Source organism: Pagrus major, chromosome 18, assembly GCF_040436345.1.
Source record: "Pagrus major chromosome 18, Pma_NU_1.0".
NCBI lineage: Eukaryota > Metazoa > Chordata > Actinopteri > Spariformes > Sparidae > Pagrus > Pagrus major.
In genome coordinates this window covers 23,179,480-23,195,864 of record NC_133232.1, presented here as the reverse complement: position 1 = coordinate 23,195,864, position 16,385 = coordinate 23,179,480, and the positions used below count along the sequence as shown (strand labels likewise).

The 16,385-nt window shown below is 42.1% G+C and overlaps 1 protein-coding gene across 2 annotated transcripts in view; it reads left to right on the top strand.

Moving 5' to 3' along the window:
- Positions 1-820: 820 nt before the first annotated feature.
- Positions 821-16,385, top strand: part of atrx (ATRX chromatin remodeler) — a 32,567-nt gene continuing 17,002 nt past the window's right edge. Inside the window, exons 1-28 of one of the 2 annotated variants that reach the window (XM_073486706.1) lie at positions 821-994; positions 2,453-2,514; positions 2,642-2,691; positions 2,809-2,930; positions 3,022-3,102; positions 3,359-3,468; positions 3,555-3,622; positions 4,100-6,147; positions 6,595-6,667; positions 7,356-7,498; positions 7,597-7,752; positions 7,869-7,980; positions 8,092-8,191; positions 8,480-8,656; positions 9,295-9,436; positions 9,544-9,653; positions 10,508-10,654; positions 10,796-10,973; positions 11,443-11,580; positions 11,677-11,852; positions 11,942-12,059; positions 13,285-13,415; positions 13,681-13,775; positions 13,898-14,037; positions 14,664-14,814; positions 14,925-15,028; positions 15,835-15,943; positions 16,069-16,246. In XM_073486706.1, the coding sequence (XP_073342807.1) occupies positions 2,458-2,514; positions 2,642-2,691; positions 2,809-2,930; positions 3,022-3,102; positions 3,359-3,468; positions 3,555-3,622; positions 4,100-6,147; positions 6,595-6,667; positions 7,356-7,498; positions 7,597-7,752; positions 7,869-7,980; positions 8,092-8,191; positions 8,480-8,656; positions 9,295-9,436; positions 9,544-9,653; positions 10,508-10,654; positions 10,796-10,973; positions 11,443-11,580; positions 11,677-11,852; positions 11,942-12,059; positions 13,285-13,415; positions 13,681-13,775; positions 13,898-14,037; positions 14,664-14,814; positions 14,925-15,028; positions 15,835-15,943; positions 16,069-16,246 (5,214 nt within the window). In that variant the 5' untranslated portion in view covers positions 821-994; positions 2,453-2,457. Of the gene's footprint in view, positions 995-2,452; positions 2,515-2,641; positions 2,692-2,808; positions 2,931-3,021; positions 3,103-3,358; positions 3,469-3,554; positions 3,623-4,099; positions 6,148-6,594; positions 6,668-7,355; positions 7,499-7,596; positions 7,753-7,865; positions 7,981-8,091; positions 8,192-8,479; positions 8,657-9,294; positions 9,437-9,543; positions 9,654-10,507; positions 10,655-10,795; positions 10,974-11,442; positions 11,581-11,676; positions 11,853-11,941; positions 12,060-13,284; positions 13,416-13,680; positions 13,776-13,897; positions 14,038-14,663; positions 14,815-14,924; positions 15,029-15,834; positions 15,944-16,068; positions 16,247-16,385 lie in introns of both variants that reach the window. The other variant, XM_073486705.1, reaches the window with a different exon arrangement.

The window sequence follows — 16,385 nt, the reverse complement described above, 5'->3', positions numbered from 1 at the left end:
GTCTGTATAATGACATTGTAGTATATGGTGTGTGACATACATGTTTTTGTATTAATTTTAATTTGAATAGTTATTAACAAAAATGTGTAACAATTTTAACAAACATATGTGAAAACTAACATACTGTAGGTCAAAGCAGCCACACCAGCTGCAGTCGACAACTGCAAGGAGATGAAGAGGTAGAGGAATTCCCCAGACTCCCTTATAAGATCCCTCAATTGTGTGTGTTGTTGTGTTGGGAGAAACTTACTAAACTTTGTATGACGTTTTCTATGATGAATTCTTAATTGCTTGGTCCTTCTTGTAAATTCGGCAAGTGTTATACATGACATGTCATAGTGAAGAGGAGCATATGTAACGCGGATCTGCCTGTTTGTCACGGGTAACAGAGACCCCAGACTGACAGTGTAGTTCACACACTTAGATTAGCCAGCGAACTGTCAAGTAACAAAGGAAGTCTTTATATCATGTGGACAAGGTTTTTTAAATGCATTTTTGGGGGGGTGCTGCAGCCCCCTCAGCACCACTTCTTCCCGTGTCCATGCATCCATCCGTCCGTCTTGCGACATCAAGTTGAGAAAGGGGGCTTGGATGGAGAAACAAAACAGCGCGCCTCTCTCTGTATCAACAAATGAATGAAATGGAAATACAGCCAGCAGCATTTTACTTCCCAGAGAAAATAATTCTGTGCTCGGTTAAACGAATCAATAAGCTCCGGTGAGCCTGGACCACTCAGAGGAGGTGAGCGTCTGGAGCGCTCAGCCAATAGGAAGGCTCGCAGGATTTAGTCTAGATGCGCCATTTTACTGCGTCCACAGCCATCCGGCAAGATGGTCCCCTTGCTTTGTCTCCCCTGACCGGAGTTGTTTCGGTATTCTGTGTCCATTCTTGCTTCCGTATCGAGGAAAACCTGCAAATTTCATCGAACTGGGACACCTGTACCACAAGCAAAACGTATCTCTGTCAGTCGAGAAATGACGACGGTGAAAAGCAGGTAGGAACACTGTTTATCCCGTTTGTTTAGACAAGTGAATATTGCATTGATTACTGTGCTACTTTCGCTAGCGGCGAGCCGGGCCATGAGTGCCTTATAGTGCTAGTTAGCACGCTAGGCTAGCTGAGTTGTAGCTATTAGCTGCGCAGCCGGCAATATTTAAGTTCGCACACACGCAGATGCAGGTTTACATATACGTATCCCAGGATGCTTGTCAGTGTAATTGAGATTCAAAAATGCGCTTGTTTGTAAATACGCAATGACCTGGTTTGTGTTGTAGCTCCTGAATGTGGCATTGCTACTCGGGATGCTACTAGGCAGTGCCAGGCTGTGGTTAGCGCGCTGTGTGGTTCGTGCCCTGGTATCGTCGGAGAAAGGGAAGGCCCGCGGATGCATTTTTCGGTGCATGTCCATGCATCGGACCTCTTATGCACCGCCGAGATTGCAATGTTGCCAGGGCAACGTGGGGCAGTGTGAAGAAGTAGTTCTGCATCCACGGCTACTGTTGAAGCCGCTAACGTTAGCAAGCGTAAACTTGGCATCCCCGACAGTCAGGAGTTCCCGTCTTGTCAAAACACAGAAAGGCTGCCTTGCGGAGAAAGGAGCCGCAAATGCAGAAGCGTGCGCTGCTTGTTAGTCGAGTGGGCTCTTTTTTACTCGACTGACACAGGATTTTGGGTGTATTTTAGGCCTGGTTGCTGCCGGCGGCACTGAGTGACATCTCTACTCGGCTCATAGCGATCTAATCAGCACATTATGATGACGCAAAAGGGCAAAATAAACAGCGGTGCCTCTGTCTCAGGAGCGATGTGCTCCAGATACATGCACCTTAAGGCATGTAGGTAACGCACGGATTTAATATAATATAGTCACATCATGCTTTAATCGCGCTCTTTATGATTTAGTCATGAAATATTCAGTGAATTTATTTATTTATTTTTTTCCCCCGTATAGGCTAACAACAAAAACCCAAACATTGTCTGTAACGTTAGACATTGCCAGTAACTGTCTGGAGAAAACACTTGCTGTCACACCCTGATGAATATAATTCTGTGTAAACGTACTTATTAACCAGTCCTGAACTTATTAAATATTTATAACAACTCATCATGTAGCAATGCTTTGTTTATACAATTGTCATTTATAGTGAAAACAAAAAATAGGTATGTGAATTTGAAAAAAGATAAGAAAAGATAATTTAATCTACTCCTGCTGTTTATTTCCTGACTAATTTTCCTGGGCTGGTTGTTTTGCTGTCTATATACAAAATGTGTGTAATTCTAGCTTGTTCAGCTTCAGCGTAAGACTTTAGCCTTGTACCAGGCGGTCTGGAGAGACGAATACAGTTTAAAAAATGTATTTTCGAAGGTCATCTGCTTTAGTAGAAACACAAACTATGAATATACAGAAACTTACCAGTATGCTAATCAGGAAGCTCATCTTCAAATGTCTCTCCAGGTAAAATGAGTCTGGCCTCTTCTGAATCAAACATAGACCAAATGGCAGACAAAGCAGAGGAGGTAAGTATGCAGCCTCTGAATGCTACAATACTGAAAAATAGAAACTAATCCAAAAGGCACATATTTGACTGTTATATTTATTTTGTTAATTGCGAAGCTATTAAAATACATCTTGTATTCTCCTCAGCCTGGTAGCTCAACAGAAACTATGAAGCCCTCCTCTACTCGCAACAAGAGGTGAGGATCAGTTTTCTTAAATGTGGCTGTTATTGTTTTGTTTGTAGTATTCCTGTTCTTAGGAGTTCTTTCATGACTCAGCTTAAAATAGTCAAGCTATGTGCTAACTCATTTCAGGAAGTCCGCTACTGTAGCTAAGCACACTGGACCAATTGAATCCGACGCCTCAGCTGACAGTGAAAATGAAGGTGCCACTTCTGACAATCCTTCAGACAGTAACACAGGCAGCGCATCTAAAGGTATGAAGTATGGAGGTACTTCTTGGTCTTGATCAATATATTTCTGATGCTGAATGAGATACTGATTTCTCGTAATATTTCCTCTGATTAGGCACTTTAGTGATGAGGCCAGCTGGGAACGAAAATAAAGGCGCCATGAAGCTCAGAGTGGACTTCAAACTAAAAAATTCAGGTGATTTTATTTTGTTATTTGAAAACTATATATGTGTTTGGTTTGTTGTTGTTCACAAGTGAGCACATATATGTATATATATATATATGTATATCTATGTATACATACATACATACATATTTATATATGTATGTATGTATGTATGTATGTATATGTAAATAAACTGGTTTGACTGAAAGTAAATAATCGTTTAGAGAGTGAGAAAATATGAAAGACAGAAAGTGACTATTATTGATTCATATTCTCTTTATCTCAGATGATACCCTGCAGAAGAAGGTGAGCTGCACTGCCTGCGGAAAACAAGTAAACCAGTTTCAGCCCAACTCTGTGTATGAGCATCCTGTGCTCAAAGTACTTATTTGCAAGGTAGGAACAGTGAAGATCCAAAAATATGTTTTTCAGTCTTTCCATTCTTGACATATTGGTGATCACGGTGCTTCTTCCTCCTCTAGTCATGCTTCAAGTATTACACAAGTGATGACATCAACAGAGACTCTGATGGGATGGATGAGCAGTGCAGGTACGATTTTGCACACAAAGACCAACAAAACATTATGGTTCATTTGTTAAAGTGGAGAGACAAAACATACACAATTTAAGTATTCATATAGGAATTCTAACATTATAGGCATCTCAAAAGAACATGACATTACTTTGATGCAACATGGTGGCTTTTGCATGACACTGGGTTCACGAAACAACTTGTTTTTTTGTTTCTGTTGTGGTTGTGTTTAAAGTGTATGATGTAGGCAGCTAACAATTTTAATGCCTGTAAGAAAGCAGCATTTCATGAAATATCGAAAGTATTTCTGACAATTTTTCATTGTTCTTTGTTTCTTTTAAGACAATTGAAATTTAATAGATTTTTAGATTTTAACTATATTTAGGCTTAATCCTTATCCTAGTGCCAGTAATTTTGGAAACCTTAGTTTAAGTGGTCTTAACTCTTTAAGATCTTGTTTGCTTTATGTTCTAAAACTCAACTTCTCCTCCCCAGGTGGTGTGCCGAAGGTGGTAAGCTCATCTGCTGTGACTACTGCAACAACGCCTTCTGTAAGAAGTGCATCCTTCGCAACCTGGGAAGGAAGGAGCTGTCTGCCATTACTGATGAGAACTCGAAGTGGCACTGCTATGTCTGCAGGTCGGAGCCCCTCCAGGATCTGGTCTCCAAATGCCACAGCGTCATTCAAAAACAACTAATTCAACAAAAAAAGGATAAAACAGAGGAACGAGAGAGCAAGAGACACAAGAACAAAACAGTCAAAGAGCACAAAGCAATTGTCAATGGAAAAGAACACAATGAAGGCTCAGGGACCATGACGTTCTCTTACAAAAAACTGCAGGTACCCAAAGAACTCATAAAGAAAACAAAAAAGCTTGTTGAGACTACAACAGGTCTAAACAATACGTTCATCCAGTTCATCCAGCAGACAGCAGAGGAGCAGGGAGATAAGTCTATCAGGTATCGACATTTGAAAGCCTTCAAGGCCGTGCTTGCTGATTTGAAAAAAGCCCACAGTGCTCTGGAAGAGGCTCTCAGCCCAGAGTTCAAAAACATGGAGGTGCAGAATGGTAATGAGAGGCAACATATTGTGAGAAAGAGCACTGATGTTTTGGCGCCTGTAGAAAACGACCACGTGGATAATGTGGAGGATGTAGTTGATGAGGCTGATGGAGCAGAGGAGCAGGATGAGCCGCAGGACGAGCCGCAGATTGAGCCGCAGGACGAGCTGCATGACGAGCCGCAGGACGAGCCGCAGGACAGGCCGCAGGACGAGGAGCAGCATGCTGAACAGGGTGCAGACAATGATCAAGTGTCAGGTGACACTGAAATGAAAGACGACCAAACAGAAACTGATGAAACCAAAAAAACTATTCAAACTGAAGTCTGTGAGGATGGGCTGGTCTCAGCCGGTGAAATGTCCCTAGATCACGACATTATGTCTGTGCCTCCCTCGGTCCCTGAAGAGCTTTTTCAGATGGTTGAGAGTCTTGCGGATTCCACCATGCTGTCACAGACTGAGACTGATTCGGTCACAGACGCTGAAAAAGACACTGAAAATAAAAAGTCAAATGGTAACGCAACAGATACTAAACGCCCCCAACCTAAGGTGAAGAACCTGATAGTGAAACTGACTCCTGTGCCAGTCGTGACAACATGTGGGTCAAGGTCCTCTCGGTCCAAAAACAAAGAAAAAGATGAAGGGACACAGAAAAAGCCTAAAGAAGAACAAGAAGATCAAGAAGAAGAAGAGGAGAAAGACGTTGCTTCTGATACAGTAGATGGGACAAAAAGTCCACCACCCAGCCGTCGCTCTAGTAGAGTGAAGACCACTCCCTTGAGGAAGCAGGCTGAGAATAAGAGCAAGGAGGATTCATCTGAGTCTGAGTCAGAGGACGATAGTAAGGGCAAGGCTAAATCCTCCAAGAAATTGAGCAACACTAAAAAAGAGGATGAGAAGCAGAGCAGGGCTTCAGAGAAAAAGACGGAGGACTCCGACTCGGATGAAGTTCCTAACGCACTGCTGGAGAAAGCTGCAGCTGGCCACAGCACAGACGAGGAACTGGAAAGCACAAGTGCTAAAAAACGTTTATTTAAACTAAACAACACATCCACAGACAGTGCGTCCAAGCGCAAAAGGAAGTCTGAAAGCTCTGATTCAGACTTGGAGAACAAAAGTAAAAAGACGTCCAAGAAGAAGAAACCGAAAGGATCAGACTCCTCTAACTCGGATTCTGACCAGGAGAAGGAGACAAAGAGGAAAGGGGGCACAGTAAAGAGGAGGTCTAGCCGCGTGAAGAAACAAGATGTAGCAAAAGAGGACAGCTCACCTGAGAAGAAGGCAGCAGACCGGAAAAGGTCTTACGAAAAGAAGCGCAAGGGAAGGAGCTCTAAATCAACTTCCAAACTGCAGTCGTCCTCCAGTGAGGATGAGGAGGAGGAGCAGCAGGCCGACTCTGGGGAGGACAGTGACGCACAAAAGATCAAACCTATTGTGGAGGATAACGTGATGGAAGGTGGTGGACCTTTCCATCAATCCTCAGGTAATCTGATCTAGAAGGAGGATTGTTTGGTGGCGCACAGCTCAGCATCTGTCTAACTATTACACAACTTAGCCAACCTGGCTTTTACATGCATGAGTTATAGGAAAAGTTCCACAATGTCGGAGCTGCCCTCATTCACTTTCTTGCCACGGGTTGATGAAGAGACTGATATCACTCTCATGTTTGTACAGTTTATATGTAGCTGGAGCCAGCAGCCGACTAGCTTAGCTTAGCAAAATCTTCTTACCAGCACCTTGAAAGCTGTTGTGAACATGTTATCTCATTTGTTTTGGCCATACAACAACTGGAGTGTAAAAAGTAACTTCCTCGAGACTTGCCAGGCAACTCCTGGCAAAAAAACAAAACAAAAGCAAATGTCCCCAAATTTACTTTTAATGGCTTGAAATGCTCTTTCATTAACATCATGTGCACTATTTTGTTGTTTAGGAGACGAAGTGGATGATAAAGAGAAAGTCTCTCGAGCTTGTGAAGATGATGACGACGATGATCCTGAAAACAGGTACGTAGAAAACAGCAAATTGCGAAGATACTCTTACTTAAAGACAGTTGATCAAGAAATACATCTGCATCCTTCAAGGTCAACAATGAATGCAGTGGTTTATTTTTTACTGTGTGTTAGTTCTTACAGAAAAAGTAAGGATTTGATTTGTCGATCAGGTACAGCTCTGTAATATGTCAGTTGGGCTCTTGCACAAAGCTCAATGTAGCTGCCCACAATCTGGTCCTTGCTGAAGAAAATATTTATTTTCCTTTTTTAATGCTTCAGAACCTGTTCTCAGGGCAGTATTCTCTCGTTTATCCCAGTGAATTTTGCCCATAGCAATGTGATGGTATCATAGTGTTTCTATAGGCTGCGTTTGTTTCCATCAGTTATCTATTCTCAAGCTCCATGGACAAATTCATATCACGATCCTGTAATATTTCAGTTGTAAATTGCGGTGTGGAGATGGTAAATTGCAGGAGCAGAAATAAATATTACACTTTCTATTATATTTACATGAAGGACAATCAATGTTTGGTAATAAGTGACATGATTCTAGCAAGAAATATTATATTAAACATGTTTCCACTGATTTCTTTATTTTTCCCCATCATTAAGATACATTTGTAGAAACACATTTTTATTATGTGATTAATGTGACACCCCCCCCCCCCCCTGCGTTTTTCTTTTTCCTTTTCTCCTAAAGGATTGCAAAGAAAATGCTTCTTGCCCAAATAAAATCCAATTATTCTTCAGGAGCAGAGAGCTCCTCTGATAATGAAGGAGCAGATAAAGATAAAAATTCCTCCAAGAAACTTAAAAAAGAGGATGAAGATGAAGAAGAGCAAGGTAGGATACATTTGCTAAATATACCCAGATTTATTATTTTTTTCAAATAAGTCTCTTTATTGTGTATCGTCTCCAACTATTTGGTTTTCTCTTTGAAGATGAGGATTCAGAAGACTCAAGTTCTGATGTCGAAGTGAAGAAACGTGGCAGAGGCCACAAATTGCTTCGTCATAAACTCTCACTGAGTGAGGGCGAATCAGGAGAGGAGAAAGCTGAGAAGAAGAAGGGGGGCAAGAAGAAGTCACGGAAGAAAGGTAAATTCTGAATCTTTTATTTGCCCTGTGTGAAAAGTGAAACAAAATGGACTTAAATATTCTGAACTTTGAGAGAAAAGTGACCGTTGTTTCTTTATCTGTCTGCTGCTCAGTAGACAGCGATGACTCTGAAGATTCAGACTTTGAGAAGTCAGATTCCAGCGCCGAGTCTGGGATAAGTGAAGAGCTTAGTGAATCGGAGAATGAGGGGAAGCGTCGAAAGACCAGGTGAGAAGAGAGAACTCCAGCCAATCGATGGCATTAATGTATTACTGCCACTGGATTTGCATTAATCTCTTGCTGCTCTTGCTTATGTGAATGCTTGATTGTTGTCTGTAGATCTTCAAAGAAGAAGGATGAGGAGAAACAGAGAAGTTACAATCAGAAGAAGAAACGACGCAGGATCAAAGTTCAGGAGTCTTCTTCCAGCAATGAGAAGGTTTTTAAAATTCAGAGCACTTGGTAGTAGTCTTGAACTGTCCCAAAGTTTGTTTTTTTTTCACATGGCAGGATTTGCCAGGTGGAGGAGATGGACCCACGTAACGCTTACTAGTCAAGTCAGGCATGGCACATAAAATGTTATTTGAACTTCCCCCTGGAGTGTGGTTGTGGGGATTATTGAGGGCACAAATTAATCATAGGGTTGCTTGGCTACTGATCATAGGAAGTGAATTTTTTTCCTAAGGGCTGAAGATCAGAGGGCTGAACTTAATGTTCATTTCCACAGAGCGGAGAGGAGGGTGATGAGGACCAAGATGGAGAGGACCACAAAGGACGCAAAAAGATTCGCAAAATTCTGAAGGACGACAAACTGCGGACAGAGACGAGAGATGCACTGAAAGAAGAGGAGGATAGGAGGAAACGTATAGCCGAGAGAGAGGAACTCAGGAAGAAACTTCGTGAGGTAAAAATGAGTGTTCAAAGCCTTGGGCTGTTAAATTCTCAACACTAGTCTTGGGGAGTGTCCTGATAATACTATAGCCGGGTAAAATTAGAGGAGGTAGTGACTGGCTGAGCAGGGTTGTATCATGTATAAGCTAAACCAAATAATTAACACAAGTGGATGAGACATAACCACAGTGAGTTAGATAGACTGAAATGAGTCCTGCCTGCTGCTTCTTTGTCCCCTCTGAGCTTTACTTTAAACTAGCAGAAATTTGATTTGAATCCATTGTCTTAGGCTTTTGCTAAGTGTGTTCATTACAGCTCTATAAGCTTGTAAAATGACAAGATAATGAGTTATCTTTTTTTGTGTTTGCGAGTAAAATTCCTATCATACTACTGGCTTTCTTGCATTTATAGCACCATAGCTTTGCTTATCTGAGTTAAGCGCTGGCATTTGTTCTTTGCATCATAATTCAGTTTAAAATGAAGCCTGCTATTGTGCTAATTAGAGGAGATCAAATCATACAGTTTAATCATGCACTTCTATAAATAGATAAAAGGTGACCATTATATTACACTTGCTGAATTGTGGCTGTACGATAGTGTGTATCCCACACACAGACACTGATTTAATATTAAGATATATTTCTCTTTCAGGTGATAGTGGTGGAGGAGTCTCCCCAGATGAACTGTCCCATCACCACCAAGCTGGTGCTGGATGAGGATGAAGAGACCAAGGAGCCGGTGGTGCAGGTGCACAGGAATCTTGTCACAAAGCTCAAACCTCACCAGGTGGACGGTAAGGACAAAGTAAATAACTGCAGCTGAAGAGCAAGATTATGTGTGTGAGAACACTGAGACGTTGTGGACTAATGCCGACCACTCTGTGTTAATGTTTTGTTTCAGGGGTGCAGTTCATGTGGGACTGCTGCTGTGAATCTGTGAGGAAGATCGAGAAGTCTGCGGGCTCTGGCTGTATCCTCGCCCACTGTATGGGGCTGGGAAAAACCCTGCAGGTATGGAGGAGAGAGCAACATGAAAATCACACTTAAGCTCTGCAACAAGAGAAAATGAATCTTAAGCTGTTCATGTGTATCCATCCTCCTCAGACAATTTGGTACTTATCTGCAGTATGGACGTGGAATTTATTTTTTAATTATAGATTAAGTAACTATTAACTAATTAAGATACTGAATTGTAAAACATTTTTCTTTATAGCACTAAATTAAAAATACTTAAAGTGTTTGCTTAGGTTGTCAAAAGTAGTGGTACTTTAATAATTTTTTAATACCGCGTCCTTAAAATGATATGATCTCACAACTACACATGATAGTAGTAGGATTGATAATATCTAGTACGAAAGCTATGAAAAACAGACCGACAGTCAGATTTTTAACCCAAGGCTGCACCGATATTAATGCTATTACAAATGTCTTGGTCTGTGTTGAGTGAGTAGCAGCACTGCGTGAGATTTTTTAATGTTAAAAAATACAGAAGATATATCTATCTACCTATTTTGTGTGACTTTGTTTATTTTTGCTACTTTTCCTGTGGTATCAAAAGAGGTATCAAGTATTGTTTTTTTCTCCTGGTGTTTTTATCGAACTGTAACATTCTTGTATCTTGACAACCTTATTGTTTCCTGCTAATGCTAGATTTACTGCCGATCTTTTACAAACTGGCAATTGAAGCTTCATGCAACATTTTTAGCTGTCACAAACCTGCAATAGTGCATGCAAGAACTGTGAGAATTTCATATATAAAGTGCCACTTGGAGCCTGTTAAACCCAGATGAGTGAGTCTGTGTTTGTAGACCTGTGCGTGTGTGTATCACACTGTGTTTAACTGTAGTTCTGTTTTTGCTCTGTAGGTGGTGACATTCCTTCACACTTTGTTGCTCTGTGACAAGCTCGACTTCACCACAGCCCTGGTGGTTTGTCCCCTGAACACTGTCCTTAATTGGCTCAACGAGTTTGAGAAGTGGCAAGTGGGAATGAAGGATGAGGAGAGTTTAGAGGTACGGGGTTGCTTTTGTAACTTTTTGAGTTGTTCCTATTTGTCAGTGGTACTGCTGTTTGTTAAGTTTTTTTGTGCATATATCAGCCTCCCATCTTATGGCTTATTTTTAATTGATTTATATCTATCTTGTGTTTTCCAGGTTACTGAGCTGGCCACAGTAAAGAGGCCTCAGGAGCGAGCATACGCCCTCCAGCAATGGCAAGAGTCGGGCGGCATTATGATCATTGGCTATGAGATGTACCGAAATCTTACGCAGGGCAGGAACATTAAGAGCAAGAAGCTCAAGGAGACCTTTCAGAAGACACTGGTAGATCCAGGTACAGTGTTGTGTGTTAACTGCAAGTTAAAGTATGTAGTCCTGAGTGTGAGTGTAAACAGAAAAAAAGTTTAGTTGATGTTTTAAATTGATTCTCACTTTCTCAAACTGAACTGTCATATCTTCTATTTAATGCCAATTTGAATCACTCCTAGATTATACTAACTAGTGTTTTGGTCCAGCGTGCAAAGTATTGGTGGAGCTTGTAAAGGGAAAAAAAGACAGCTTTGATGGGACATCATAAAGTTTTACACGATGATTTATCAAAGCATGACTGGTCAGTGTTAGAAAACCATGTCGTGTAATTTCACAGCTGGCACCCATTATGCATTCATGTGCAAATTGACCAATATGTGGTGTTAGTCAAATCAGTCTCCACCAGCTCATACCGTTTAATTAGCAATTCTTTTTTTCCATGTGTCCAGCTGTACTTCTACTTGTGATAAGCTTTTATCTTTTGCTTTCACCAGGTCCAGACTTGGTGATCTGCGATGAAGGGCACATCCTGAAGAACGAGGCGTCCGCGGTGTCCAAAGCGATGAACTCTATCAGGACGAGGAGGAGGGTTATACTAACTGGAACTCCTCTGCAAAACAACCTCATCGAATGTGAGCCTGCTTGCTTATACAAAGGATGTTAGACAAAGATTTTGTGTGATCCTGGTTGTATGTATCTAAAACTCGTGATCTCTGTCTCCTTACCAGACCACTGCATGGTGAACTTCATCAAGGAGAACCTGCTGGGCTCAGTCAAGGAGTTCAGAAACCGCTTCATTAACCCCATACAGAACGGTCAGTGTGCTGACTCCACATTACACGATGTCCGGATTATGAAGAAGAGGGCTCACATCCTCTATGAGATGCTGGCTGGCTGTGTCCAGGTAAAAAATAAACAAATGGCTAAAACAACTGAAGTGTCCTTTGTTGTATTACTTTTTGCCTTCTTAACAGAATGATTTCTGCTTCTCAGAGGAAAGATTACACAGCGCTCACCAAGTTCCTGCCTCCCAAACACGAATATGTGTTGTCGGTCAGAGTCACTCCAATCCAGTGCAAACTCTACAGATACTACCTGGAGCACTTCACAGGTGAGAACGCGGCTTGCTTGCTTGGTTAAAACGTCTGTGAACTTTTCAGGTGTCTTGAGCAGCAGAGCCTCTAGGGGATGCTAACAGGGTTTTAACAGTGTCAGTTCTGATTGCCCAGACAGGGATTTAGCCTGGTCGTAGACTAAAACAAAATTCAGCTGAGACTTCCACTGGAATACATGTGCAGTATAGGACTAGGCTAAATCCTGCTACAGGAGTCTTGTTTCTCCTGAAAGTGCTCTCCTGACTGGACTGGATGTCATTTACTCAGACAAGGTTTTTAGATAAATGGAAGGCCTCTCTGGTCTCTCACTTTTTTTGTGCTGCTTTGTTAAGTCGTTTAGTGGACTTTCCTCTCAGACTGTGGCCCAGGACTTAACGTGTGTGTGTGTGTGTGTGTGTGTGTGTGTGTGTGTGTGTGTGTGTGTGTGTGTGTGTGTGTGTGTGTGTGTGTGTGTGTGTGTGTGTGTGTGTGTGTGTGTGTGTGTGTGTGTGTGTGTAAGAGTGGCAGCTGGCAGAGTGCCGCAGGCAGGGTTTAAGCCCAGTTTCCCACGTCTCCCTAATGAAGAGCTCTGGGAGAGAGGGAACAGAGGGTGGGGGGTAAAAAAGGGGGAATGTGGGGGCATAAAGGAAAGGGAAAGAAATTTAGAGGGAGGAGGGGGCCAGAGGTTTTACACCAAAAGCGAAAACAAAGAACAGGAGAGCCGGTATGTAAGAAGAGGAGTGATGGGAGGAGGGGGGTTGTGGTGGTATGTGCTGTGGCTCATTAGGCCAGGTTGTCCACAGGGCACAGGGCTGATGTTGTGACTGTGGCTCTGGACCTCCACAGTGGTGTCTTTGGATCCAAGACCACCAAACGGTCTACGCATGTTGCTTATGTAAAATCTACCGTAACTTCTGACCTCCCTGGTCAACGCAGGCCAACACACAGAGGAGTTACAACATTAACATTTCAGCAGCTGTCACTCACTTCAGTTCATAAATCTACTGATTAAACAGATGAGACCACACAAGTTATAATCTGGATGTTGCTGCTGAATGGGTGATATCTGCTAGATATGATTTTTTTCATGTAAATAATAATGACTTATATTAATGGGCGGACATTTTATACATCGATTTTCCATAGGAGTCTGTATGTATGAAGAGATTGAGGGAACGCTGACAACTACATAATGCAAACACACATCCATCTTCTTCCTCGCACTCTTTCCCTTGTGTGCAGGTGTGGGGAATGCTATGGAAGGGGGCCGGGGCCGCGCCGGGACCAAACTCTTCCAGGATTTCCAGATGCTCAGCAGAATCTGGACCCATCCTTGGTGCCTTCAGCTGGACTACATCAGTAAAGAAAACAGGGTAGGGCTTTGGAAGACGGGATGAAACCACACTAAACACCAACTGAGAAACTGCGAATACATTAGCACAAATCGCACACACTGTGGGAAAACAATAGAAATGTAGTGCTGACAGGTCGTGCACCAGGGGAGAACAACACACACATTGCCACTGCAGCAACATTTTCCCTTATGCATCATTTCTGCTACCCACGATCCAGCTCTGGGTGTTTGGTTGACCTATATCATCGCATAGTCGAGACTCACGCGAGTGTACTCTCTTGCAGGGCTTCTTTGATGAAGACAGTATGGATGAATTCATCGCTTCAGAAACGGAAGAATCATCCATGAGTATGACCTCTGAAGACGAAAGAACGAAGAAGTAAAATATTTCACTTCCATTTGTCCTTTTTGTACATTTATTACCTTATTTCACTGCCCTTCTCTCTTGCATCTGCTACTCTTGCTGACCCTGTCCTCTTCACCATCCCTCCTTCCTAATAGGAAAAAGAAGCAAGGGAAGGGGAAAAAGAAGGGATCTGATGACTCGGACAGTGATGACGTGGAGGTCATCAAGGAGTGGAACACCAGCTCTCGGGGTAGAAACGGAGAGGGTCGAAGGAGAGAACCGCCTGTAGAGGAACGTAAGTTTGTCATACATAGTGGAGTATTAGCGATGCCCAAACTGCATGTAAGGGAATATCTGGGATGTTTAACCTGTTTTCCCAGGTCGTCGAATACTGACACATTCAGTTGGTAGATGGCCCATATTTGATGACAAGGACATGAGACTTAACAATCAGCTTTTTTTTATGTGGGTAAGCCCATTAACAATAGGCAATTAACTCCTTTCCCATTGGCAGTAGACTTTTTTCTTGTGTGTCATGTTTGTTGTCACAATTGCACACCAAAACAGGGAAAGTAGAAAGCAGCTTGTAGGCCAGTGACAATTTTACGATGGTTACGTTTTTATATCTTTTACTTTAGTCTCTCTTTCAAACAAAAGCAACAAAATGCCAACTGAAGCATTACATTTAAATTAAAAGGCATGAATAAGCCCAAAAGTAAACAAAAAACAAGGCAGCAAGCACATGAAACACAAAATACAAAGGAAAATAATTAATGACATGCTTCGACTACTCATGCTTTGACTACTAATATCTGCACACAGTTGTAAAGTAACGTTGAAACTTTGTCTTTGTTCCAGCTTGTTGTTGTGAAATCAGCCAGACTGCATGAAAACTAATCTGTTACTTTCTGCATCCATCAGCTCCGCCCCCTAGCTCTACACCAGGAAGTCCCACTCCTGACTGGCACAAGGAGTTTGTGACGGAGGCCGACGCCGAAATCCTGGAGCACTCGGGAAAGATGGTGCTCCTCTTTGAGATCCTGCGCATGGCAGAAGAAGTAGGAGATAAAGTGTAAGTGTGTCTGTACTTGATGTACAAATCAAACCTTTTCTGGTATGCAGTTTGTGCAGATCAATTGCAGAGTGATGTGTAGCTGAAACTTGTGTATCTTCTGTCTTCAGGTTGGTGTTCAGTCAGTCTCTCATCTCTCTCGACCTGATTGAGGATTTCCTGGAGCTGTCTACCAGAGCTAAAGATGATGAGGACAAAATCTCTCCGTACAAAGGTACATTTTTAGTGCAGTCTGACATTTATTCAAGAAGACCTAAATGATCCTACAGTTGCCTATGATCAGCCTCCCTTTTAATTTTATGTTTTGCAAAGCTGCTCTTATTTTCATGATGTGCTAAAAATCACAGAGCATTGTTTAACATTGTAAGCCAGCTTCTGACTTATGGAGCTCGAGGAGCCCAGTTTTCTGTCCTGCCGTTGATTTTTGTGGTTTTACACTGTAGTCTTTGAACTGATTAAACTGTGTGCGAGATATATATATATATAAAAAAAAAGCTAACAAAAAAAAAGAAGGCTGAAGTATTTTCATATGGAGATGCAGGTTTCACACTTGTAAGACGGCCCACATGCAACATGTATTCTTGTACACGCTGGTGTGCTTATTATCCTTAAACACACACAGACACACACATGCATACCGCCGCTGGTGTAAGGTCATGTTCCTAATTAAACTTCAGCAGCTGTTTTTACTTTCATTTTGAAAATGATTAGACCTTGACTTTTTATTCCACAAAAAAATGTTTGCTCAAGGGTTTGTAATTTGTAATGAAAAGATCACAGTGCCGTAATTGGAAACATGCTGAAATGCTGGTTATGAAGGTTGGTTACGGTGGTGGGGGGTTGCCATCTTGAAGGCTAAACACGGCTGGCCTCCAACCAACACAACCGTCTATCTGCTGTCTGCTAATACCCAAACTAAATCCTTCTGACAAGGAAAAGGCCTCTGTGATGGTGACACTTGTCTTTTTGTTGAATAGTCATAGTCATAGCAGATTTCTTAACTGTAACATGTCTGTGAAGGTGAAGGCAAGTGGTTCAGGAACATCGACTACTATCGCCTTGACGGCTCCACCGGCGCCACCACCAGGAAGAAGTGGGCTGAAGATTTTAACGATACCAGTAACACAAGGTAAGATATTTTTATTTCAAAGAACACATTTTGCCATTTTTACATGATGCCTAAAATCTAAATAGTTCCTTAGTGCATTTTAAAATACTGACTCAACACCCCTCTCCTGCTCTTGACTTTCCCAGAGGTCGTTTGTTCCTCATTTCAACACGAGCTGGCTCACTTGGCATCAATCTGGTGGCCTCCAACAGAGTCATCATCTTCGACGCCTCCTGGAACCCCTCCTACGACGTCCAGAGTATCTTCAGGGTCTACCGCTTCGGCCAGCTTAAGACTGTCTATGTGTACAGGTTCCTGGCCCAGGTGAGCTAATAAAAACACCAATCATCAACCAAGAGGGATCAAATGTCATGGGTGACAACTTTTTCTGCCGCTTGATCTTAATCCCTATAAACTTTAGTGTGAAAAGGTTTTGACGCCTAATTTATAATCTCCTGTGTTT